At 40.0% G+C, this 25,109-nt stretch overlaps 6 protein-coding genes across 19 annotated transcripts; 3 read left to right on the top strand and 3 right to left on the bottom strand.

The window, feature by feature from the left end:
* Positions 1 to 2,225: 2,225 nt before the first annotated feature.
* On the top strand, positions 2,226 to 5,826 carry LOC122038167 (beta-glucosidase 31-like). The gene is given in 13 exon segments (XM_042597797.1): positions 2,226 to 2,519; positions 3,266 to 3,329; positions 3,402 to 3,460; positions 3,540 to 3,615; positions 3,698 to 3,769; positions 3,842 to 3,929; positions 4,006 to 4,273; positions 4,361 to 4,476; positions 4,572 to 4,792; positions 4,895 to 4,941; positions 4,943 to 5,114; positions 5,202 to 5,310; positions 5,466 to 5,826. Coding segments are annotated over 13 exon segments (1,653 nt in total). The 5' UTR covers positions 2,226 to 2,369; the 3' UTR covers positions 5,677 to 5,826.
* LOC122038170 lies at positions 4,121 to 11,019 on the bottom strand. 13 transcript variants are annotated; one of them, XR_006127816.1, is made up of 5 exons: positions 10,749 to 11,019; positions 10,572 to 10,632; positions 9,158 to 9,179; positions 8,083 to 9,060; positions 4,121 to 4,252 (listed from the first exon to the last, which is right to left on the bottom strand). XR_006127816.1 is itself a non-coding variant. In XM_042597802.1 (4 exons), exons 1-4 carry the CDS (start codon positions 10,765 to 10,767, stop codon positions 9,152 to 9,154), a joined length of 381 nt encoding a protein of 126 aa, XP_042453736.1. In that variant the 5' UTR covers positions 10,768 to 11,019; the 3' UTR covers positions 8,880 to 9,151. The 13 variants fall into 13 exon arrangements, 2 of the variants coding, with proteins under 2 accessions (XP_042453736.1, XP_042453737.1); XR_006127812.1 differs by adding an exon at positions 10,403 to 10,436 and having other exon boundaries at positions 8,083 to 9,179; XR_006127808.1 differs by adding an exon at positions 10,403 to 10,441 and having other exon boundaries at positions 8,083 to 10,160.
* On the top strand, positions 7,057 to 10,049 carry LOC122038168 (beta-glucosidase 31-like). Of its 2 annotated transcripts, none has more exons than XR_006127805.1 (13): positions 7,057 to 7,454; positions 7,545 to 7,608; positions 7,682 to 7,740; positions 7,828 to 7,903; positions 7,986 to 8,057; positions 8,131 to 8,218; positions 8,293 to 8,560; positions 8,648 to 8,763; positions 8,864 to 9,084; positions 9,186 to 9,208; positions 9,300 to 9,414; positions 9,488 to 9,609; positions 9,718 to 9,859. XR_006127805.1 is itself a non-coding variant. In XM_042597798.1 (13 exons), exons 1-13 carry the CDS (start codon positions 7,266 to 7,268, stop codon positions 9,926 to 9,928), a joined length of 1,611 nt encoding a protein of 536 aa, XP_042453732.1. In that variant the 5' UTR covers positions 7,058 to 7,265; the 3' UTR covers positions 9,929 to 10,049. The 2 variants fall into 2 exon arrangements, 1 of the variants encoding a protein (XP_042453732.1); XM_042597798.1 differs by having other exon boundaries at positions 7,058 to 7,454; positions 9,501 to 9,609; positions 9,718 to 10,049.
* Positions 11,020 to 12,402: 1,383 nt separating the features above from the next.
* Positions 12,403 to 13,522, top strand: LOC122011736 (auxin-induced protein 22D-like). The gene is made up of 4 exons (XM_042568117.1): positions 12,403 to 12,619; positions 12,702 to 12,931; positions 13,029 to 13,122; positions 13,230 to 13,522. The coding sequence occupies exons 1-4, from the start codon at positions 12,468 to 12,470 to the stop codon at positions 13,303 to 13,305; spliced, it is 552 nt and encodes a 183-aa protein (XP_042424051.1). The 5' UTR covers positions 12,403 to 12,467; the 3' UTR covers positions 13,306 to 13,522.
* A 3,083-nt stretch (positions 13,523 to 16,605) lies between these two features.
* On the bottom strand, positions 16,606 to 17,389 carry LOC122011747 (heavy metal-associated isoprenylated plant protein 2-like). The gene is made up of 2 exons (XM_042568128.1): positions 17,143 to 17,389; positions 16,606 to 17,059 (listed from the first exon to the last, which is right to left on the bottom strand). The coding sequence occupies exons 1-2, from the start codon at positions 17,152 to 17,154 to the stop codon at positions 16,739 to 16,741; spliced, it is 333 nt and encodes a 110-aa protein (XP_042424062.1). The 5' UTR covers positions 17,155 to 17,389; the 3' UTR covers positions 16,606 to 16,738.
* A 2,555-nt stretch (positions 17,390 to 19,944) lies between these two features.
* Positions 19,945 to 20,712, bottom strand: LOC122011757 (heavy metal-associated isoprenylated plant protein 43-like). Its single transcript, XM_042568137.1, has 2 exons — positions 20,573 to 20,712; positions 19,945 to 20,459 (listed from the first exon to the last, which is right to left on the bottom strand). Exons 1-2 carry the CDS (start codon positions 20,582 to 20,584, stop codon positions 20,097 to 20,099), a joined length of 375 nt encoding a protein of 124 aa, XP_042424071.1. The 5' UTR covers positions 20,585 to 20,712; the 3' UTR covers positions 19,945 to 20,096.
* Between the last annotated feature and the right edge of the window lie 4,397 nt (positions 20,713 to 25,109).

Genomic DNA, 25,109 nt, shown 5'->3' on the forward strand with positions numbered 1-25,109 from the left:
GGTTTGTTGGCCTACTATCTTAGAAGTTGAGGGGTGATTTCAGGCAGAGATAGGCCTAGTTCGGCTGCTCGGCGAGAATCCCGAGCGAACTGGAGACAATTTTCTATGTCATGAGTGTAAGATCGGTGGTAAGTGCAATACCAAGCCTCCCATGTGGCTAACTGGTTGATAGGAGCTCGAATGTCCCCGACCTACTGCGCCACCCTTGCTTCTTGAATCGGCGAAAAATTTAGCCTGGGATCCTTAAAACATACAAGAGGCAGTGGTGGCCTCCTCTCTGACCGACCAGTTAGAGCGGGGGTCTTTATCTCTTTCTACTGGGTAGTTTGAGTTTCCTCCACATTAATGTATTTGGCCGCTTTCCCTGCAAATTGTCAAAGTCCTTTACAGGTTTCCGGATGAGGACTCAGAAGAAACCTCCCTCTAACAGGCTTTGAGAGAAGACACTTATTAATATCTCAGAGGTGGCGGACGGGACATTCATAGCCACTTGGTTGAAACGCTTAATGTACGCTCTTAAGAACTTCGTAGCCCCTTATTTGAGCGCAAACAGACTATGATTAGTCTTCTGATATCTCCTATTGCTAGTGAAATGGTACAAGAAAGCATTCATAAATTTCTTGAAACAAGTAATGAATCCGACTGGCAGCCTGTCAAACTATCCTTGCGCCGAGTCGGAGAGAGTGTTCAGAAACACTCGACATTTTTATTGTGTCACTATATTGATGTAATAGAGTAGCATTCCGAAATTTTCGAAGATGATCCTTCGGATTATTATTACCTCCGTACTCTCTAATAGACAGGGGTTTATAACCCTTAGGAAGTTTCTCGTCTAGCACTTCCTAGGAGAAAGGAATGTTGAGATGTTCAAGCGTCTCCTAAATAGATGGAGATTTTCCCCTCTTTGGGCCCCTTAAGGGTGAGTTTCTGGCCGATGAGGTTTGGGATTGCTCCATTATGTTGCCACCTTCTCCAGGGGCTCGATACAATGCCCGGGGGAATTCACATGGTCGCATCCTCTTGGACCTTCTATTTGAGGCAGAGGGTTCATCCTTAGAAGCCACAAGTGCGCGGTGTGGATAAGAATCTACTGTTTGTTTTAAAGCCACACATATCTTGGCCTCCTTGAATAACTCATATTCCCGGGTCGTCATAGTTATGTTGATTTTACCTGTATCTTCCATTTTCACGTTCCAGAGCAAGTGAATGTCTTATCATAAACGGTGTCAAATTTGATCTCATCTAGAAGCTAAGTTAGATGGGGTGCATGTGATGATAGCGAGAACATTGACGAAGAGAGGGATCTGGGGCCTGGTAAAGAGCATCACTGATGATACCCATGACCCTGCAAATACCACAGACCAAGCATCCGAAAGTGTTAAAGTGAGAACTAGGGAAGAGGTCTCTGGCATAGATCCTCTGACGCTCGAGTTAGAAGAGAGACCGAGTGGAAAAAGATGAAGAGCAATAAATATATGTGTGTAAGTAAGATTGTTGTCTAGCACGTCCTTAGCCAATGAGAGGACCTCCAATTTTTTACTGGCTTTTGTAACCTCTACAATCATAAGACATTAGAGAATGTCGCATGTTAATGGGTGTCGGGTGAAAGAAGATATACGACGGACTTCTATTAGGTGGGTGAAGGTTCTGCGATTTGTATGTGGCAGAATATTAGAATATTCCTTGATGAATACCTGTTATTTTCTGACAAGTTGTTGTGATTCTTTAACAGTATTGCCCCCCTAGGGGTTCGACCAACTAAGAGGTCAATCGGTGGTAAGACTGGGATGATGCCCAGTAGAAGTGAGGGAACTTAGTCCTGGGATCCGATTAACTGAGAGGCTAGCTAGGACTAATACTGGGATGATGTCCAGAAGTAAGGGGATTGAACCCTGAGATTCGACTGGCTAAGAGATCGACAGAGAATAAGATTGGAATGATGCCCAGGAGATATGAGGAGATTCAGCTCTAAGAGTCCGATTAACTAAGAGGCCAACTAGGAACTGGGAATAAGATTGGGATGATACTCAGGAAAAATGAGGAGACTAAATCATGAGTGTCCGATTGGAAGTAAGATTGAGATGTTATCTAAGAGGAGTGAGGAGATTGTGACCAGAGTCATATATGTTCAACCCGTTCTATCCTTCGACCGGTCTTTTTTTCAAGGATTTCTCTGCTACATGGCTGGTCAGCTGGTGCAATGGCTCTGTGGCAGGTGGTCAGCTGGTGCAATGGCTCTGTGGCAGGTGGCGGCAAGTAGAGCAACGTCCAGAGAGCACAGAGGTCCTCCTTGATATTCCCTGGTATGACGGTGGTGTTTAAAGCAGGGAAAGATTAAGCGTTTTCTTTCGTTGCTAGAGAAAAGAGAGATGGAGAGGAGGTGCATAAGGCGGTGTGCTCCGGCGTTGCTTCGGGTGCTATTAATAGTACTAGTAGCACTAGCAGCTCCGGCGAGCGGCATCAGCAGAGACGACTTCCCCTCTGGCTTTATTTTCGGCGCCGGCAGCTCCGCGTACCAGGTGACCATTTGCGATCTCTCTCCCTGTTATGCTTTCTCTCTTTGTTTTTCATCTTTTTTTACTTGCACTTTGGAGTGTTGAATTGTAGCCGACCTTCCCAGAAAAGTACTGAGGAACTCCTTTACAAGGAGAAAAAGGACACAAGTTTCAGTACAAGGAAATTTTCACTCTACAATCTTTGCCTCTTGAAAAAATTAATAAAAAAAAAGAACTTAAAAAAGAGAGATCTTCGTTCTAATTTTCATTTTTATTTTGAAGCATGATTTACAATTTCAACAAATCAACCAAAAAACAAGCGACAATAGCTAACCAATGCCAAATAAATATTGACAATGAAAAAGCTTTAAATAGGACAAGTCTAAAAGCATGACAATATATTTTCCTTGTTTAAAAATAGGAGAAAAAAAAGAAATTAAATTGAAGTTTTTGGCTTGATGATTTTTTACAAGTCAAATATCTTCAGAAATTTGTTTTCTAAAGTAAATCTTGTAAGAGAAGGGTGAAAGGAGTCGATACCTAAAAATTGCATCTTTTTGTTCATTTTTCTAAGTTTTTACAGTTATTCTACTATGTTTTTGCATACCTGCATTTCACGTTTCCACAATATCAGTTTACCTCACAGACTACCAAAAGTAACAGGTTTTCATGGTGCAATTTCTTTAGTTCTTAATTTGTCTCAAAGTCGAGAGTTCAACTAATTTCTTGAGTTTTCATGGTGTAATATTTTGGGTCTCAATCTCACGAAGGTGGAAGGGGCAGCTGCAGAGGGAGGAAGAACACCCTGCATCTGGGACACATTTGCACACGAAGGTTACTTTTCGTTTAACAAGAAAACACGCTAATTTAATAACTGCAAACTCTGAAATGTCTTCAGAATCTCAGGGAGAACCGAGGACAAAAGAACAGGAGACGTAGCAGCTGATCAGTATCACAAGTACAAGGTCGATCCTGAGTTTTTGAGGCAATTATGCAATCTTGTGAACTGTAGGCATATAAAATTTTGGTTTTTCTTGTTGGCAGGAAGATGTGAAGTTGATGCATGACATGGGCCTGGATGCCTACAGATTCTCTATCTCCTGGAGCAGAGTCATTCCTTGTCCGCATTCAACTTGCTATAATTTCTTTTCCTGACCAAATAGTTTAAGCATTACATGAATCTAATTGGTGCCATGTTGCAGATGGTAGAGGGCCAACTAATCGAGAAGGGGTGCAATACTATAATAATTTGATCAACGAGCTCAAGAAATATGGTACAATTAGATTAGTGGTCATACCTAAACAATTTTCAATCACAATTTTACTTAACTATGTTTGTCCTGCAGGAATTGAACCTCATGTCACTCTTCTTCACTTTGACCTCCCCCAATCTTTGGAAGATGAATATTCAGGACTCTTGAGCCCAAAGATTGTGTAAATTTCTACTACATCCCTTTCATTTGCATCTCCTGGAATAGTGTCTAAGAAGATTGTGTCCATTGTGATGCAGAGAGGACTTCACTGCTTATGCTGATATGTGCTTTAGAGAGTTTGGGGATAGAGTAAAATACTGGATAACTGTCAATGAGCCCAACATCGAACCCATCCTTGGCCATGATCTGGGAATATTTCCACCAAATCACTGCTCTTCCTCCTTGGCCTCTTCCCTTGGCCTCAATTGCAGCAAAGGGAATTCATCTGTTGAGCCATATGTAGCTGGTCATAACCTTTTGCTTTCCCATGCATCAGTTGTCTCCCTGTACAGAAAGAAATATCAGGTTTCAGCATTAGTTTTGCTTTTAATTGAATGATCTAAATGTTATTCAGGGGGTTATCTAAAATAGAGTGTTGTTCTTGTGCAAAAGCCAAATCAAGGGGGCTATATTGGAATTACCTTACTAGGTATCTGGTTTGAGCCAGCCACAAAATTACCAGATGATATAGCAGCAGCTAACAGAGCATTGGATTTCCTAGTAGGCTGGTGAGTAAAGTAAACAATACACTGAAATATTTTTCTTTGTACTGAATGTTGACATCAAAAAATTGTGAGGCCTACATGGTGTCTCTTGTGCTTAGGTTTGTAAATCCAATAGTGTATGGAAGGTACCCTTCTGTGATGCAAAAGCTTGTTGGATCCCGCTTACCATCCTTCAAATCAGAAGAGTCAGCCATGCTGAGAGGATCTTTTGATTTCATTGGACTTAATCATTATTCAGTGGCTTTTCTGCGAGCAGCAACTGATAACCCAGATGATGATTTCCGAGATTGGTACACCGACATGTCAGTCAGTTTCGCATGTAAGTTACTTTCACTGCTCTGATTGACTCTTATTTCACAAACTGGTTATGGTATTAGGCAGTGATTCTATCTTTTCTCCTTGTTTTTCTATGTTCCTGCAGTTCCCCAAACAAAAGTTACAAAGGTGCCCAAAACTGCACTAAGTCTTAATTGATATATCCTCCTGGAAAACTACATAATCTAACAGGAAGTGGAACTTCCATCAGGTTTTTGTTTCAGAAGATCCTCCTGTAATACCTTCCACACCGTGGGCTATGCAAAGACTGCTCGACTACATCAGAAACAAATATGGAAATCCACCAGTCTTTATCCATGAAAATGGTAATTGTTCAATTCAGGAAGCTGACCATGAAATACGGTATCACTCTCTAGCATTGATTCTCATATATTTATCGTTTGTGATTTCAGGATATCCAGAGTATAACATAGATCCAGCAACTTGTGGCCATGAGTTCTATGATGAGCAGAGAGCAAACTACATTAAAGATTACATAGAAAGCATGCTTCTACCAATAAGGTGCTTCTATTGTTTGTTACTAGACCTTTAGTTCATGCACATACAAAACATAAAGGATTGACTATTAAATTTCTTGGCTGTTGAAGGACTAAACAACAAAGCACCACAAATAAGCTATGGTATCTGACTTCATATTCTCATCGATGATTCTGCAGGAATGGTTCCGATGTCAAGGGTTACTTTGTTTGGTCCTTCATGGATAACTTTGAGCTTGTCACTGGCTACAGAAGTCGCTATGGTCTCATTGGAGTTGACTATTGTGTAGAAAACAGAACAAGGTATCGAAGATACTCTGCAGATTGGTATTCACAATTTCTTAAACCTAACGGATATACGAGAAGATACGGAGATGTTAATGTTGAGTAGAAATATCTTACATTTAAACTTAAGCAGTTGAATGTAGAATGTCTAAAACTTTCAGCCATGTACTGATGGTACCATTAGGCATGCTTCTGTAAGATCCAAACGTGAATATATCTTCGTTGATCTATTTGAATAATAATTTTCGACTGTGTATATCAAATGGCTGCCATTATCCGAAGTAAACACAAACACTGCTTTTGCCTTTTAGTTATGCTACAGCTTTAAGGGGCGCAAAAAAAAAAAAAAAAAAAAAAAAAAATCAAGGAATGCAGACAAACATGGCTATACTTATTCAAGAATCTACATTATAAACTTTATTTAATTTTATAAATTTACCATTGTCTTTTAAATTAATAAATCTACTAAACTTATCGAACTTTCTGTCAGAAAATCAGAATGGAAACATATAGAAACATCCTGCTAGACCACTTTGCTTAAGTCTGACAGCGAAATCAACCAAAGCAAATCCACCATTTTATTCTCCAAGGTTATTTTGCCGACTACAGGATTATCAAGCCAATCAGTGTTAGTTTTGCGAGCTAGACCGAGATCTGGACACGCCCTCCTATCCGTGAGGAACTGGTTATTAAGGTGGCCTTCAAATCATTGTCTTTGGCCGACCAAGTCCCATCCATCCAAGGCAGTTATGGGGGCAATCCCAAGCTTTGAAATTCAACCTGCGAGGTTTCCTAAAACTATTTGTTGAATAAATGAAAAAGTTAGGTAGGTCCTTCCGTTTGAAAAAATTGTGATGCCAGTCAAGATCCATCTTCACTTCCTGATTTATAACGATGACCAATAAAAAATTTTCATAGAATCGGACAGACATTTTAGATTGTAAGAACCGAATAACTGGATTTGGGAGAATAGACCTAGTAATCAACACATTCCTTTAAGAAAAATAGTATATTTAAGGAAAAAAATTTAAGAAAATATTCAAAAATAGATACATAAAATAATAAAACCCACAAAAAGGAAAATGATGGACTTAAGCATTTCTTCATTGCTCCACTTAATTGGTAAAAGTTGCAAGATAACAAGAAATCAGGACTAGGGATGCGAAAGTTCCAAATCGGAAACACTGCTCTTTTAGGAACTTTTTGCAGTGAAATAATAACCCAATCCATTATTGTTGGGTAAATATGGTCGTGGCAGGGAAATTTTGAGTGTACACTGCTTCTCAGTTTTGGAGATCTCTTTGTTATGAATGGTCTGTGGTGAACGTTATATCTTGGAAGCTTGCTGATGATCACAGAATTAACTTTTGGATTGATTGTTGGATAGATAATGGCCAGGGACAATCATTGAGTTACCAAGACTTGTCAAAGCTTGAGGAATAAGTCAGTGGTAGACAACAAGTACTTCTTGACCATCAAATTATGGCATGCTCCAAGATAGAACAAACACGCATAAAAATGCCAACCAAGGCCCAAGACTCCGCCTCCCAAAATTTCCTCCCTCTCACTTACTTTTTCCTTCGTCCACGGAGTGTGGATTGGTACATTCTGTCGTCCTTTGCTGCACCCTCCACCGCCACACAAAGTGCCATGAGAAAAACACATCCACAGACGTAGTCATCGTCTTGTCGTAGTATGAATGAAGTCATGAAGATTTCCGGTGTTGCAACAGAGATGGAGAGGCAATGTAATAGGCGGTGTTCTCCGGTGTTGCTTTGGGCACTATTAATGATACTAGCAGCAGCAGCAGCTCCGGCGAGCAGCAGCAGGAGAGATGACTTTCCCACTAGCTTTGTTTTCGGCGCCGGTAGCTCTGCTTACCAGGTCATTTCTCTCTCTCTCTCTCTCTCTCTCTCTCTCAAATCTTTATCCCCGTCTCTTTTCTTTAAATCTTTATTTTAAGTTCTCATTCAGGTTGAAGGGGCAGCTGCAGAGGGAGGAAGAACACCCAGCATTTGGGACACATATGCACATGAAGGTTAACTTTTTGTTTACCAAGAAATAAACACATAGTTGTTATCTGCAACAACTAAATGTCTTAAGAATCATAGGGAGAACTGCGGACAAGAGAACAGGAGACGTAGCTGCTGATCAGTATCACATGTATAAGGTAAATCCCTAGTTTTGCATACAAAGCTATACCCATCTATGGTGATCTAATGACGGTGTATATAATTTTGGTTTCTTTTGGCGGCAGGAAGATGTAAAGTTGATGCATGACATGGGCCTGGATGCCTATAGATTCTCCATCTCATGGAGTAGACTCATTCCTGGTTAGTATTCAACTTGCCATAATTTCTTTTCCAGACAAAACAGTTGAAGTTTACATGAGTCTAGTGGGTGCGATGCTTGCAGATGGTAGAGGGCCTGTTAATCCAGAGGCGGTGCAGTACTATAACAATTTGATCAATGAGCTCAAGAAATATGGTACTACTAGAATAACAAATCATACCTTAAGAATTCCACATTCACAATTTCCCCAAACTATACTTGCATGCAGGAATTGAGCCTCATGTCACTCTTCTTCATTTCGACCTTCCCCAAGCCCTGGAAGATGAATATTCAGGAGTGTTGAGCCCAAATATTGTGTAAACTTTGGCAATTTCCCATTACATTTGATTCTCTTGTAACCGTGTCTGAGATGGTGTCTATTCGGATGCAGAGAAGACTTCACTTCTTATGCCGATGTGTGCTTCAAAGAGTTTGGGGACAGTGTAAAATACTGGGTCACTATCAATGAGCCAAACGTTTACTCTATCCAAGGCTACGATCTTGCGAACTTTCCACCAAATCATTGCTCTTCTTCCTTGGCCTCCTTATATGGACTCAATTGCACCAAAGGGAATTCATCTGTTGAGCCATATGCGGCTGGTTATAACCTTTTGCTCTCTCATGCATCAGCAGTCTCCTTGTACAGAAAGAAATATCAGGTTTCAGCATGAGTTTCAATTTTGTTGAATGTTATTAATATTATTCAGAATGTTAACTGAACAAGAGTGTTATTTCTCGTACAAAAGCCAAAACAAAGAGGTTATATCGGAATTACCTTATTTGCTCCCTGGTTTGAGCCATTCACAACTCTACCAGAGGATATAGCAGCAGCTAACAGAGTTTTGGATTTCTTAATAGGATGGTGAGTAACCAAACAATATACTGGAGATTTCTTCTGTGTGCTCAATCTAGACATACAGAAGTTGTGTGACGTGTACTGAATTCGATGGGCTTTGCGGCAGGTTCATTGATCCTATAGTGTATGGAAGGTTCCCTTTTGTGATGAGGAAGTTTGTTGGATCTCGCTTACCATCCTTCAAACCAGAAGAGTCGGCCTTATTGAGAGGATCTTTTGATTTCATTGGATTTAATCACTATCAGGAGTTTTTTGTGCAAGCGGTAACTGGTAATCCAGATGACATCTTGAGAGATTGGTACACTGACATTGCAGCCAGTTTAACATGTAAGTTACTTTCGAAGTTCTGATTGACGATCTTATTTCACAAATTGGTCTTGGTATTAGGCGGTGATTATACCTTAACTATTTTTTTTCTGTTCCTGCAGTTCCACAAACAAATGTTACAAAGGTGCACAAAACTATAATAAATGTCAAGTGATTTATCTTCCTGGAATTTCTTAGAAACTACTTAATCTAACAGGAAATGGAACTTCTATCAGGTATTGGTTTTAAAAGATCCTCCTACAATCCCTTCGACACCATGGGCTATGCAAAGATTGCTCCACTATATCAGAGACAAGTACGGAAATCCACCTGTCTTTATCCATGAAAATGGTAATTGTTTGGTTCACAAAGACGGCCATAAAAACAGCATCACATTCTAGCATTGATTCTAATATATTTACAGTGGGTAATTTCAGGATATCCAGAGTACAACATAGATCCTGCAACTACTGAATATAACTATCATGACGAGCACAGAGCAAACTACATGAAAGATTACATAGAAAGCATGCTTCTTTCCATAAGGTACTTCCAATTTTTTTTCCAGAATCCATTTAGTTCTTGTACTTTAGTACTACAAAGGATTGACGTTTAAAATTCTTAGCTGACTCGAAACTTTTGATGATACTGCAGGAATGGAACAAATGCCAGGGGTTATTTTGCTTGGTCCTTTGTGGATAGCTTTGAGCTTGTTGATGGCTATAGTAGTCGCTATGGTCTCATTGGAGTCAAATTTAGTGTACAAAACAGAACGAGGTATCGTAGATATTCTGGTGACTGGTATTCCAAGTTTCTTAAACCAAATGGATATAGCAGAAGCTATAGAGATGTGGATGTAGAGTAGAAAGTATTTTTCCCATGTCAAACTAATAAGAGGTTGATTGTCTATTGACAAAAGACTTCTAGTGAAAGGGCTATAAGGCAATCTTTTATAAGATCCAAAATGAACTTACAATCTTATTGAACTTTTGCATTTGGAGAAATCTTGTTCATCCATGGTTTTCCAAATGACTATGGAAAATCCTACCCATATGTCAGAGGACTCAGAACAACTGTTTGCTCTTATCATGTGGTTCCTGAAATGTATCTTAGTGATTTATTTGAACAATAATTCTCAAATATATGTAGAATTTCCTAAATGCGTATGCTAAGTGAAAGTTGTCCACAAAAATATTCACAATGTATATGCTGAGCTAGTGTATATAGTCTGTCACCATGTTTTATTGAGTGACTATCAATGTCCAGTTGATGATTAAAAAAAGCAAAATTTAGGCTCTTTCATTCAAAATAAATAAGCTTGCTCTATGATATAACATACCAGGCTCTTGCAAAGGAAGGTAAGTCTGCCCGGGCTGCCCTTTTTATGATATAACATACCAAATGACCGTCATCATCAAGGTAATCACAAATTCAGTTTTCGCGCTTAAGAAAACTATTAAGGAAAAACAAGGAACTCAAAGAAACACGATTTCAGAATCTAATCTTACCAGTATACACCTTCGTCTTCAATCCCAACTTCTGAAACTCACATACAATGGAGACCTTTATCTGAGTGATGAATAACGCGGTCACAAAAACATAGATGAAGACTATTTTTCCAATAGAGATGGAGAACAAAACTCTGAGCCAGCCACCGGTTGCGGACTCGGTGACCTCCACCCTACCCTCGATCCCATCAATCATCTTCGTCCGCTTCCCTCGCTTCGTCGTCTTGTCCCTGCGACCGCAAGGCGCCAAGAATCCAGCAGCGGCCGGCGCCGCGCCTGTCGAGGAAGGCGTACCTCACAGAGTAGAATGAGCAAGTAGTTGGCTTCCGCACCAACCGGGCACCGCATCTCCATTTGAGCGCGGTCACCGGAGAGTCGCCGCAGCTGACAAAATTCTAGGTATCACCATTCGGGGCCATTCGGGGGAGTCCACTCATACGGTCGGATTGTGGCCGTAATTCAATCGTAAATAGTTGTGATTCTTTTTATGGATTCACAGTCCCCACTAGATTATAGTTTTTATTCAGGACGGGCAGCCTGAGGCCGTCTGGATGACATCCTCGCTTGCCGCCCAGTAATCTGATCACTTATCTACCACCGGGTCTCCGGGCGGTCGGGGTCACTCGCTCCGAACAAAAACTATAACCTAATGAGGATAATGAACTCAAGAAGAGATCACAATCATTTACGGCTGAATCACAGTCACGATCCGACCGCAAATACGAGTAGCACATCCCTTAGACCATAAAAAAGTGGTCTAGGAGATCTGTGCTCCATTCGGGGAGCGAGAGACCAGATCCCTGGTCCATAAGACAAGGGGACCAGTGGATCCACCACTTGTAATCGTGGTTAGATTGGAGGGCAGAGCCTCTGGATCGTTTTTTGCGATCCAGAGGATGGACTATTTTATGTAATAGTCTATTTGAATGGACCACATCTATTAAATAGGTAGGGTCCATTCAAAAGGGCCAATAATACTTGGTGGTCCATCCTCTGGACCACAAAGAGGATCCTGTCCCATTAGATTGTGATCGTAATCAAGTCATAATTGGTTACAATCCTAAGTTCATTGTCTCCATATTATAGTTTAGATCCGGTGGATAATCAGAGGCCGACTATAATTTGGAGGACGATGAATTTGAAGAGGGATCACTATCAATTATGATCGGATCATGTATCATAATTATAAGTAGTCCATCTTCTAATCCATTTTTTTATGGATCAAGGAATCTTACTTCACAAACACTTATGGATGCACTCAGTTGGGTCGGAAAATGGACCGGCCGGTTTGGATCAACTTTGACGTTATTCAATCTGATTCAGACCCGTTTTACTAAACAGTTGGTAGACAGTTGGATCAGAAACGGTTAAACCATTTTCGTGCTGTGCGATCCAAGAACGATCCAGCATCTTTGTAAAATATACACCAAAATCAGCCAACGAATCCCTTCACATTTTTAATATGCATTCCACACTAAATTAATGTGAATCTGTAACTTATAATGTCCGTCATCCTGCCATCATGATCAAATTAACTTCCCAACCAAGCAATCACTCTGCCTAGTACAATAAAAAAATAAATTCAAAGTAAGCATCTTGAAGAGAGATGGAAATCGTTAAACAACTTATCATGTCATTCAACAAGGAGACAAGTCTGCTGGCTGACTGGCTCGAGGCATTCATATTTAAAGGCGCTTCACGCGGCCCACCGCCGCCTTGCCGCCCACATGGCCGGCAACCCCCTCCCGCCGGACCCGCTCCCTCCGACACGCTGCCGTTCCCACTTTGATCCTTTGCCCGCTACCTGTTTGCTCAGTTGCCTGAGAGAGAACAAACCTTGACTTTATATATACAATTAACCTGATCAGCTCAGTGGATCGCCAACTAGAAACGGAAATGGAGGTTGATCTCGACAACTTCAAGGCAACTGAGCTCACACTTAGTCTCCCCGGCTCCGATGCGCCGAGGAAGCCGTCACAGGTGACCGGCAAGCGATCTCATGAAGAGAGCTGCAACAGTGAGCAGAGTAGTAGTGTTCCTCCAGCCAAGTACGTGCAGTATATGCATGATCTGAGTGCAGCAGGATGGCTTCTTGGATTTCGACGTAGATTAATTAGATTTTGTATGCAGGGCACAAGCAGTGGGGTGGCCGCCGGTGAGATCTTGCAGGACAAACAGCTTCAGGGCAAGGAAGAACATGGAGCTCACAGCAGAGAAGGAGAAGAGCAGTAATGGTGGAATATACGTGAAGGTGAGCATGGATGGAGCTCCTTACTTGAGGAAAATGGATCTCAGGCTGTGTGAGGGTTACAAGGATCTCACCCACGCATTGAACAGCATGTTCGAATGTTTTTCCCCAGGTTAAAGATTCTTTTGATCTCGACAATTAATTAATTACATGAGTGGCTAAAATGGGAAAAAAAATTGTTGATTAAAATACGTAATTTGTATTTGCAGGTAGCTTGGAAGGGCACGGCGATGAGTGTGGATTCGCGATCACATATGAGGATAAAGATGGGGACTGGATGCTGGCTGGAGATGTACCATGGGAGTAAGTATAATTTATATATATATACTTGTTAATCTGATTTACGAACACGTTTAAGGGATAATTAATTAATCATATAGTAATCTCTTCCTTGGACTTTTGGGTCGTAGAATGTTCATCTCTTCATGCAAGAAGTTGAGGATAATGAAGGGATTTGAAGCAAGAGGCTTGGCTTCGAGGACATAAACATGCATGAAGATTCACAAACTGATTTAGTACGTAGTTTTTGGTTTGGATCATCAACAGATCAACAGTTGTGATATTTTGGTTTAGCTTTTTCTTTTCCCCCTTCAAAATTATTGCCGAATACAACTCAATATTCCATATATATACGATCGATCCTCAAGGAGAGGAAATATAAATTTGCCAGTACTGTATTCATCCAGTTTGCCATAAGTTGAAACTCTCAGACAAATTAATTTAGTCCTTCTACTGTTTGCTTTAGTACGATTTTAATATAATTTTATCAATCTTTTTTGCTTTTAGAAAAGAAAATTAATTACACAACATGGGTTCACATGAAAGCTCCTTCGACCATTTCTGTAAATTGGTGATGATAAAGAATGCACGATATTGGTCATTATTGCCATGCCATCACATGGTGGGTAACACAGGCCAAGGATCGTTAGTTGAATGCATCTAGCAGTTCCATGCATTTAATAAATATGGGTCGCAATTCAAGTCAAACACTAATTCGTCGTGGTGCTTGGCGAAACCCTCATTCGAGCTAACTGTCCGTCTAATCCGATAAAATGGTCTGATCGCGAAAAGCAGTCGTTAGGCTTACCGGAACCGATCTAGATAGCCCCATTGGCCGATCGAGCCAAAAAGAGCTAGGTTTGAACAAGGCCGAATGAATTGGCCAAGCGATTGGCAAATCATTCTTGACAAATTATATGAGTTACACAAATCAAATAAAATATATTTTATATACGAATATTTATCATTGCAAAAACCATGTATCCTTATTTACTTTTTTTAATGTTTCATGAAATGAAGATAAAAATAATTAGTGTATTTTTATGGTCTGCATTATTTGTACGATTTTATTCAATATAATTAAGCCATGGATCCGACAAGTCAACTCTAATTCTGGGTTACTTATTAATTTGTTTTATTTTTACTAAATTTATGAGTGTTTGACTAGTCCAATTAATATGTTAGACTTGTTCCACTCACTTAGCATTAGATTAATTGTTAATATATATCACTAATGTTCCATAAATATTTTACAAAATTCACAGAAATGTTTATTTTACAAAAGATAGTTATAAACCTTTAAGCATTAGCATGCATTTGGATGAAGGCAGAGTTAAAACCTAAACTATTGTGACGTTACGATAGTTGGTACATGCATGATAAAAATTATGAAAAATGATAAAAGAATATTAATAAAATACTCAATGATAGGAATAGATATATAAAATAATAGGACTTGTAGAAAGTGAAATGATAGATCATGAATGTATAAGTCTATTCTTAAAAAATTTTCTTGTATCATCATTCAAAATATATATATATATATATATATATATATATATATATATATATATATATATATATATATATATATATATATATATATATGAGTTAAGTTATAATATGTTTACTTAGGTTATATTGTCAAGATTAAAAAATTTACATGCTCATGAGTTATAATATAGGTAGTTAGAATGTTTTAGATTTCAGATTTAAAGAATTTTTTATTTTTTAAAATATAAAAAAAATAAATTCAGACGTCTCGACATAAATTTTTAAAAAAAAATCGAAGTGCTTGAATTAATTCCATCCATGTGGGAAAAAAAATAATTCGTTCACCCCCAGCGCCCCTGTCAATCCATCCCTAGGTTAACACGGAGGAGATAAATCATGGGTGGCTACTAGCCATTAGTGCAAATGACCAAGACATGAGGGAGGTTATGCTCAGTCACGCCGAGTTTCGACTCCAAGACCTCATGTGGTAACACCCCATGTCTTAACCATTGCACCGCCCCGAGGAGATTTGAATTAATTCCATCCATGTGACAAAAAACAATTCGCTCGTCCCAGCGTCTCCGCCAACCCGTCCCTAGGTCAACACGGAGGAGGTAAATCACGAGTGGCTACTAGCCATTAGTGCAAATGGCCAAGACATGAGGGAGGTTATGCTTGATCATGTCAAATTTCGACCCCAAGACTTCATATGACAACACTCCATGTCTTAACCATCGCACCGTCCCGAGGGGACTTGAATTAATTCCATCCATGTGGCAAAAGGCGATTCGCTCGCCCCAGCGCCCCCGCCAACCCATCCCTAGGCCAACACGGAGGAGGTAAATCACGGGTGGCTACTAGCCATTAGTGCAAATGACCAAGACATGGGGGAGGTTATGCTCGGTCACGCCGAATTTCGATTCCAATATCTCATATGATAACACCCTATATTTTAATCATCGCATCACCCCGAGGGGACTTAAAGTAATTCCATCCAGTACCTTGAACAACTTGTTACGATTTTATTCAAAAAATTATTATTTTCAACGTAATTATAGTAACTAAAAATGTAATTATTACAACACGTAAATCAACTTACTATTATATCAAAACATTATTCACTAACTTATCAAAAAAATTTGATGCGGTTATGACCAAAACTACTATAACTTATATCTACTCTATAACTGCAATAAAAATGTCAAAGTAATTTTGATTAAATTTAAATAACTTTAATTAATGAATAATTTGTCTAGTAATTTTTATTGAGTTGGAGTAATTTTACTTTATATTGAGATAGGCTATAATAATACTGGAGAACAAGGGTATGTAAGAACATATATATGGAAAATTACATTTTTAGTCCTAATAAAATATATTTTTTCAATTTTAATTATGTTATCTATAAATTCACATTCTTAATACTTGAACTTATATATATATTTTTTCAATTTTAGTTATCTTTTCTACAAATTCACTTTCTTAGTACATTAATTTATATTTTTGTTTCTAATTTTGATCTTGTTATTTACAACATTTTTTTTTCCAATTTCAATTTTCTTTTGGCTTAGAATTCGAATTGATTATCAATAATTGCCTACGATACACATATGGAAGTTGAATGGGGATCCACGATTCTTCTCCATCATAAGCAAAAATGCTTAAATTCATTTTCCATATTAGTATTGTTGTTGTGCTAGACCATTACATATGGTCAATTTGAATTCCGGGTAAAAAAAATAATTAAAATTTGAGAAAAAAAAATATACAAGTTACGGAGCTAAAAACGTGAATGTGTAGATAACATGACTAAAACTAGAAAAAAAAATATAAGTTCATGTACTAAGAATATAAATTTGTAAATAACATGATAAAAATTGGAAAAAAAATATATAAGTTAATGTACTAAGATAATTTATAAATAACAACACTCGTGATTGAGTGTGATTTCCATTACTTAAGGTACTTGGAAGTGATTCGGACGTCCGAAATCACTTAGTCATTCATATGTCGTTCATCGAACTGATGTGCAGGGTAATAATATAATTAATTTTTTTTTAAAAAAAATGATCACTTACTTTTGAGGAAAATAAGGCTTTAGCCAATATATATTAACTTTTGTGCATATTGATGGATCAATTGATTATTAGGTAATGATGCATAGATTTGGCGGGTAATCATCGTGCACCACGTAAGCGCAGGCCCCGCAGCACGGCGGCAGATCTTTGCTTGACTCCGACTTCTTCTCGTCCTTCTTGTCTGGCTCCTCCACCGTGACGATCTCCGCTTGCTTCTTGGCCTTCCGGAGGGCCTTCACGATGAGCACAGCGTCAACGGTGCCAACGATCGTGACCGTGCTCTTCTCCACGTCTAACGCCACCGACGTGACGCCGTCGAACTTGACGACGGTGCGCATCACGCTCACCTTGCACTTGTTGCACATGATGATCACCTTCAGCACTATCTTCTGCAGAAATTAGCACGTCAATTAACTGCATGTATGGTTTTCAATTGGGAATATAATTAATTCGACCATTAACGAACTCTTACCTTCGCAGGCATACTGGAGCTAGAATCAACTTATATATATATATACGGAACAAACTAATTAATTGCTGCCTCCTAGCTAACTTAATCCTCGATGGATCGGAATGATGGAGCTGCTGGCCAATTGTCGTCGCTATATTTGATCGATCTCTCCAGCTGAGAGCTGCTGGTTAATTGCTCGTGCCTCGCGGGGTATTTGTACTGACGATAAGTGCGAAGACGAAGAGGGAGTAGTCAGTAGAGTAGCGCAGCCCAGCTGTGGGACACGAGCTGACGACACCGAAGACTTCAATATAAAACCATTTTCTGCAGAAATTAAAATGGTCGCAACTCAAACCAATCAGTCATGAGAGAAGAAAAGTAGTGCGCCAAGCAAGTGGATGATTTGATCTCATTCAGATAACTCTGATCCAACAAAATGGTCGATTAATTGGGAAAAGCAGTGATTTACTAGGCCTAAGGAAACCGATCTAGATAGCCACCTTGGTTTGGTTGATCAAGCCAAAATTGCATGTTAGGTAAGCCATTCTTGATAAAGTCTATGATGAGTTAGACAAGTCAAATAAAATATTTTATATAAAATAATTATTATTGTAAAAAATACACCTTACGTGCTTTTTATAATATTTTACGAAATGAAGATAAGAATAAATTGGTGCATCTCTATCCCAAACCTAATATATTATTTTTTTTTCTTTCTTTCTTATGTATTTATTATTAAAAAAATTCAAGTTATGTGATTGTCAACTCTGTCGCAGTTACCATAAGCACTACCACACAAAGGGTGTATCATAAATGATCCTGTCCGAATCGCTGAACCAATGGACGTTGGGCACGTGACGCTCTCCTAGTCGATGACGTGGGCCTCCGTCTAGTCGTATGAACCTTCGGTGAACCTGCACAGAAGTCGGGCCGGGAAGGGGTTCCCAGCGGCGACCCTCCGACGCTCAAGTCAGGTAAGCTAGCAGTGAAAAAAGTGGCTCCAAAGTTGTATATCGCGCGTACCTCCGGCGAAGTATGAGGCTCTTTATATAGAGCGGTGATAGAGCTCCTGCACGTCCACCGAGGCGCATACGTATCCGTAGCCCATACCTCGGTATGTGTCATGTCAGAAAGCTTACCTGACGCTATACTGCTACAGTCCAAGCACGTCTTCGATGGGACAGCAGAACACCTTGCCGCCAGATTTGGAGTATGGCCTAGTCATAGGACTTGACAGCTGTCATAAGATGTTCATTGTCCTTCTCTCTTTACTACATGCCAGGGCTTCCGGACGCCCGACACTCATCTCCCGTCCGGCCGGCCGACCCTCATCTCCCGTCCAGCCGGCCGGCACTCACATCACGTCCGGCCCTCCATATGCATCGGTATGCTGGGGAGATCCTCGGTAAGGTGCTATGTGGGGATTGCTAACAGTATGTTACTTTTATGTCTACGGTCAAGCATGACTTCCGCTCGGCCCTTTGTTACTGTTCAATCGAGCACCGGAAACCCCGACGCCGGTCGGGACGCCTTTTCCCATTGGTTATTTGCCGGTCGGCCGGCCGGGAGGTCGGCCCATCCTTCTCCGGTCGGCCACCTAGCCTTTTGACTCCCGCGTGGCATTGACCCCTCAGAATGAGGGTCCCCTGTTCTAACCGCCGGATCAATAAATAATTTTCACAATGATTTTTACTGTTTAATAATTAATTGTGTATGTGATTACTTGATTCTAAGGTGTTTATCATTTTATTCCATACCTAGATGGCATTATGTATTTTATCATGGTAAACTTTAAATTATCGATAAATCTACGAAAATTAATTAGTTATTAATCGTAATTTAATTTACATGACATGATGAAAAATTCCCTGACGTGACATGGCAGTTTTGTCTGGTGGAAAACCTATTTGTTGTAGTCTATGAACAAGATCATTCGATTAGTCATGTACAAACATTATTGTTAGCCAATCACCATCCTTAAATTGATGTAAACCAACCCTTCCCAACTACACTTAATGTATATCCACTATACAAATATATAGGTCTTTGGCATGACCTAGATTTGGACCATACAAGGCAATGCATGAACCTGTGCGAGTCATTGCATGACCATGTATTCAGCATGACAGGCACAACCCATAATAACTTGGGCCAAACATGGATCACACCCCTGCTCGAGCCTTTGGCAAGCAAAGTCCAATACTTGAAATACACAAGATAAATGAGTTCATATCATAGCATTTTAGCTTCTTTGAAAACCACTGGTAAATGAAGAGAATACAGCTATTTTAAATATATATATATATATTTTAATTTCTTACCAAGATAGATATTTGTAATCCCACATATATAATAGCTCTCTAATTAATTAATTAATTTTATTTAAGCTTAATATAAAGAAATTAGTATTGTTTGTAAATTTTATTCTATCTATAATTTCTGAAGTGATGGAAGACCTAATTAAATTAATTGAGTGATTATAGTATTGCTTTCATAATCATTGGTTCAAATCTAATAGCAAACAATATAGCAACCTAATTAACCATGGAAATTTAGTTGACTCCAGTGATTTCCTTTCCTTGCTGAAATCAGGACAAATTTGTTAGTCTAACCCTAACAAACTCTCTTCAAGCCTCAATGAGATTTTTTTTCAATTTTTTATAATGTAGATATTCAGGTCTTAGATTAATATCTGAATTGCTTAGGGTGTCACCTTTTACTCCAAGAACAAATATTTACTCACGCTAATACATGCACATGTATCTTGATTGATTTATTTCAGTTTATTATAGTAAAGATGATTACAATAATTTCAAGCGCTTCTACAGTCCGTTCTCAAATTATGTAAAAGGAGATAAAACTCAGAGTAAGCTTATAGTTGATCGCTAAGTTAATTAGGGGTGGAAGGATTTTTTTTTCCCGAAAACATAACATGGGAATCCGTCGAGAATTAATCCCTTATCGCATTTATACAATTAGATAATGATGCATAGATTTGGCTGGTAATCATCATACACCACGTAAGTGCAGACCTTGCAGTACGGCGGCAGATCTTTGCATAGCTCTGGCTTCTCCTCGGCATCGTCCGGCTTCTTCCCGGTGCTCGGCTTCTTGTCATCCGCCGGCTTGTCTGGCTGCCCCACCGTGACGATCTCCGCCAGCTTCTTGGCCTTCCTGAGGGCCTTCACGACGAGCACGGCGTCGACGGTCCCGACGATGGTGACAGTGCTCTTGTCCTTGTCCAACACCACCGACGTGATGCCGTCGAACTTGGCGATGGTGCTCATCACGTACACTGCGCACTTGTTGCACATGATGCTCACCTTCAACACGATCTTCTGCAGAAACGAACGCATTAATTAATTAATTAATTAATATCGCGTGCATGGTTTAATTCCGACTTGGGAATTCTATGCATGCAGGATTCGATTAACTTATAACGAACCCTTACCTTGGCTGACATAATTTCTGGGAAAGTATTAATTGCCGCCTCCTAATCTATTCCTCGATGGATTATTAATGGATGATATTTATAACGTGCGAATGCTTGCGTGATTGAGGGGCCATGAGCTGACGATAAAGTCACAACAACTTTTCCATTATTAGTGGCAAATACTCAAATAGAGGTGGAGCCGTAACCAGCCCCTTCATGATAGCTCCATATACTCCAAAGGGAATAAATCATGAGATTAGCATTTGATTTTAGATGACTTTATTAGTCATTGATTAATAATCGAGATCAACAACTTTCACCCAATCTAACAGCTTCATAAAATTTGTATTCGTTTGATAGTTGTAGCTAGCTAGTCAATGACACTATTCTATAAAAGTCAACCTTCGTTTTCTCCAAAGTTAATTTCAGTGGTTTCAAAAAAAGCGGCCTTTGAAAGGTCAACGTACGTTTTGAATCCTCAATTTGCCTTTTTGTTAAATCCGCTGATTGTGTTGGTTGCTGTCGTCGTCTCACTTTGTTGAGCTGCTCTTCGGTTGGTTTTGATGTGGCCTTGTGTTATTAATTATCTCTGTATTTCTGATTATTTTGTTTTACTTTAATTAACACTTTAAAGCTTGTTTCTTCGAATGTACAAGGCTTAGGAGATGCATCATGCAAAGAGAGTTTGTTATAGATTTTATTAATATTACAGAAGAAATAATATATATAGGTCTTTTTAGTGAATAAACAAATCGATAAGTAATTACATTTTCATGATTAAAAATTTTATACAATAATTTATGGCCTGCATTAATTGTACGATTTAATTCAATCTAAAATGAATCAACCACTTGACTTTTGCCAACGTTCCGATAAGTCAACTCTTCCGGCTTGCCTGATTAGTTTGTTTTATTTTAGCTAATTTTATCAAAAAGTCCATTTTAGTTTGGCTAGTCCAATTAACCTAATCACACGTTCGATCGGTTCCACTCACTCAACGACTTAATTACCTACCGTTAGAATGGTTAATATATATCATTGTTTTGATATGATAAAGTATTGTTTTGATTTTTTTTTTTTAAAGGGAAAGCATTTTTCTTGGATGAAAACCATATAATTAAGGGTGTACACATTGATCAATCCATTGATTATTAATTAGGTAATGATGCATAGATTCGGCTGGTAATCATCATAATTCATACACCACGTAACTGCAAGCCCTGCAGCACGGCGGCAGATCTTTGCATGACTCCGGCTTAGCTTCTTCTCGACGTCCAACGCCACCGACGTGACGCCGTCGAACTTGGCGATGGTGCGCATCACGCACACTTTGCACTTGTTGCACATGATGATCACCTTCATCAGCACTATTTTCTGCAGAAATTAGCACGTTAATTAACTGCATGTATGGTTTTCAATTGGAAATATAATTAATTCTACGTGCAGGCCATTAACGAACTCTTACCTTCGCAGACATACTCGGGAATCGATTTATATATGGAACAAACTAATTAATTACTGCCTCCTAACTTTATCCTCTATGGATCTGCTTGGTATTTTTGATCTCTCCTGGGAGCTAGTTAACTCCTCGTGGGGTATTTATACTGACGATCCAGATAAGTATACGAAGATGGAGTAGAGTGACGTAGAAGCTATGAGGGACCAAGAGCTGAGTGATATAGGAATTACTATACCTCAGCAGGACGATGGCGACACATGGAAGACGATAATGTTCTGAATCCGAGTTAGATAAAGCTTGGCTGAGATGATATTGGTATTGACGGAGAGATGAATTAGACATATTTAGTGTATGTGCACCGGAAAGACGGACCCTCACGTAGAGCTCAAGGATAGTGGTGACGAGATCGGCGGTACTTAGATTCTGCGCACACTCAGACAAACACATTGAATGTTAGAGACCAAAAAATATGAAAAAAGTTTCCGACGCATAACTTCCGACGCTTAAGTCAAGTACTTTTTCTCAAGAGAAAAAGTGTAGGAAGGAAAAAAGAATTGTAGAAGACAAGTGCGAATGTGCACGTACCTACTCAAGGGAGATGACATCCCTTTTTATATGACAATGTGTACCTCTGGAGCCTGACCAATATCAGAGAATATTGGGTGTTAGGGGCGCCTGTCAGGTGATGGAAGACACATGACGCCCTCTCATTGGTTGAAAGAAGGTTCCATTCTCAGGTAATGGCTGACCACTAGAATATTCCCTAGCTGATGATAGTTATTCTCTGACAAGCGGTTAAGATTCCCTGACATTGTTTGTCACTTAACGCTTTCTGTCCTGCCCGGACCTTGATGAGGGAGACGAGCTATGACGAGGGTCTCATCTTTCACGCTTAGATCGCTGAAGGGCCGACCAGGAGTTGTCTTACTGAAAATACTAGGCCTGGCTATGCGGCCTGAGCTGAGGAAACTCGACCAGTCGGGGTAAGTCAGACATTACTCCAGGCTGCATCTTGTGTCTTAGATCTGGGACCCTGATCTGTCTGTACCCGACCGGAAATTATGCGGCTAATGACGTTAGACAATCTAACTCTCCTAGCTGCTGACTGTCACGCCCCTTTGACTTCTGACCGCCACGGCCCTTTGACTTCTGACCGCCATGTCCCATTGACTTTAGATTGTTCTTGACTGCCACACCCCTTTAACTTTTGACTGTTTGGCCTTATCGGATCTCACCTTTATGGATCGTATCACAAGCCTCCCTTTCATGTCTAGTCGAAGGAGGCTCAAGTCTGACTGACTAGATCCAAACTCAAGTTTCATTTACTTCGCAATTATGACTATATATAAATGCTACTTCTTTTTCCAGACCATCGGTACTGTAACCTGTTTAATTGCTCAATCAATCTCGAGGGAAGAGTCACTTTAATCTCTACAAAAGTTGGCTTCCTCTCTCTCTTCCTCTTTAAAAGGGGCTGATCTCCACCCACAGAGACATACTTTCCTTTAACTGTCGTCTCCTAATCATGGAGTTGAACTCTGAGTTTGATGAATTACAACATCTTTGCCAGTAACTATCTCATATGACCCAAATGCTTGCCCAGAAGGATACGACCTTAGCCGAGATGACGCAAGAGAGGGATCTTCAGTCTTCCCTTCGTAGGGAAATTGAAGAGCTCTGGCTAGTTGCTAAATCTTGGGCCCGTGCTGAGGTAGCGCTAAAACAGAAAGCTCATTCAGACCTGGAGAGCCAATTCATGATCTATTTGAAAGAGAAACACGCCTCTTCCATGTCCCTTTTGCAAGAAGAAGCAAAGATTAAAGATGAAACAATTGCTCAACAACAGCGCATTCTTCGGTTGACTCAAGTCGAGCTAGAACAGGCTTGAATCCATCTTGAGAAAGCAGGTCAAGTAGGACACTTTTGCCCTAGGTGTTGACTCATGGCTAGCACCGGAAGAGAATTATAAGCACTTAGATGTCCTCTATATTCTTACTGATTTAAGAATGGAATTTTGAGAGTCGTTCCCCTGTAATTTATCAATTAAATGTAGATCGGATCAAATTTCAGTCTTTATTCCTGTCTCTTTACTCCTCTCCCACTGGAACTCCCTTGCTTCATGCAGACATTTTTAACAGAAAGGGCGTTTTTGAATATCCACGAATTACGTGGCGATAGCGACGCTAATTGCCTCCAGAAAAACTACTTCTCTGAGCCATGGCGAGGGCCCTGCCTATCTATCACCCCAGATGTGGTAAATTTAAAATACTATTCGAGAGGTAGTTGGTGAAGGCCTTGCTTGCTTATAACTTGCGCTAGGGTGAGAGTCTGGGACACCGACCGAGAGGTCATTGGGCATGAGAGCATGCTCACTTATAACTCGCTCTGGGGTGAGAGTCTGGGACATCGACTGAGAGGTCGTTGGACATGAGAGCTATTGGTGCAACATCCCTCAGGTCAAGGTTGACCAAGCTTGAGTCTTGGTTTGGGTTTCGATGTTTGACAATGCAAGGTTGATTGAAGAAGAGTCAAGTAGGTCAAGGATGACCGGATACTTGACTGGGAAGTCCTAACTGGGATGTTAGGCAGAAGGAAAGACCTAGTGAGTGAAGCTAGGCAGGAGGAAAGTCCTGGTGAGTGAAGCTAGGCAATTGGGAAGTCCTAGTGAGTGAAGCTAGGCAGGAGGAAAATCCTGGTGAGTGAAGCCAGGTGAAAGACCTAGTGAGTGAAGCTAGGCAATTGGGAAAGTCCTGGTGAGTGAAGCCAGGCAAGAGAAATCCAGATGGGTCAAGGTTGTCCAGACATCTGGTGAGAGTCCAAGTAGGTCAAAGGGATTGACCGGATACTTGGCACGAGGAAGAAAAGTCCAAATAGGTCTTAGGAAGTGACCGGATACTTGGCAAGAAGAGAAAAGTCCAAGTGGGTCAAAGGGATTGACCAGACACTTGGTGAGAGAGTCCTAGCTGGTCAAGGGTGACCGGATGCTAGGTCTTATGTACCAACAAGTCATGGTTGACTAGATGTTGGTTTAGGGGGCTTTGGACTTGGTTTTGGGCAAACACCAAGATCTGGATTGATCAGCCGATTGATCCAGCA

This window comes from Zingiber officinale, chromosome 1A (assembly GCF_018446385.1).
Source record: "Zingiber officinale cultivar Zhangliang chromosome 1A, Zo_v1.1, whole genome shotgun sequence".
NCBI lineage: Eukaryota > Viridiplantae > Streptophyta > Magnoliopsida > Zingiberales > Zingiberaceae > Zingiber > Zingiber officinale.

Bases quoted from the DNA above. Each gene is read 5' to 3' on its own strand.
- LOC122038168 (XM_042597798.1), top strand. From the start codon at position 7,266: ATGAATGAAGTCATGAAGATTTCCGGTGTTGCAACAGAGATGGAGAGG. The intron at 7,904-7,985 runs GTTAGTATTCAA...CGATGCTTGCAG, and splicing joins ATGGAGTAGACTCATTCCTG to ATGGTAGAGGGCCTGTTAAT. The intron at 8,764-8,863 runs GTGAGTAACCAA...GCTTTGCGGCAG, and splicing joins TTGGATTTCTTAATAGGATG to GTTCATTGATCCTATAGTGT.
- LOC122011736 (XM_042568117.1), top strand. From the start codon at position 12,468: ATGGAGGTTGATCTCGACAACTTCAAGGCAACTGAGCTCACACTTAGT. The intron at 12,620-12,701 runs GTACGTGCAGTA...TTTTGTATGCAG, and splicing joins AGTAGTGTTCCTCCAGCCAA to GGCACAAGCAGTGGGGTGGC. The intron at 12,932-13,028 runs GTTAAAGATTCT...TTGTATTTGCAG, and splicing joins GTTCGAATGTTTTTCCCCAG to GTAGCTTGGAAGGGCACGGC.
- LOC122038170 (XM_042597802.1), bottom strand. From the start codon at position 10,767: ATGATTGATGGGATCGAGGGTAGGGTGGAGGTCACCGAGTCCGCAACC. The intron at 10,437-10,571 runs GTAAGATTAGAT...TAAAAAGGGCAG, and splicing joins GAAGACGAAGGTGTATACTG to CCCGGGCAGACTTACCTTCC. The intron at 9,180-10,037 runs GTAAGTTCATTT...GTGGAACTGCAG, and splicing joins TGCAAAAGTTCAATAAGATT to GAACAGAAAAAAAATAGTTA.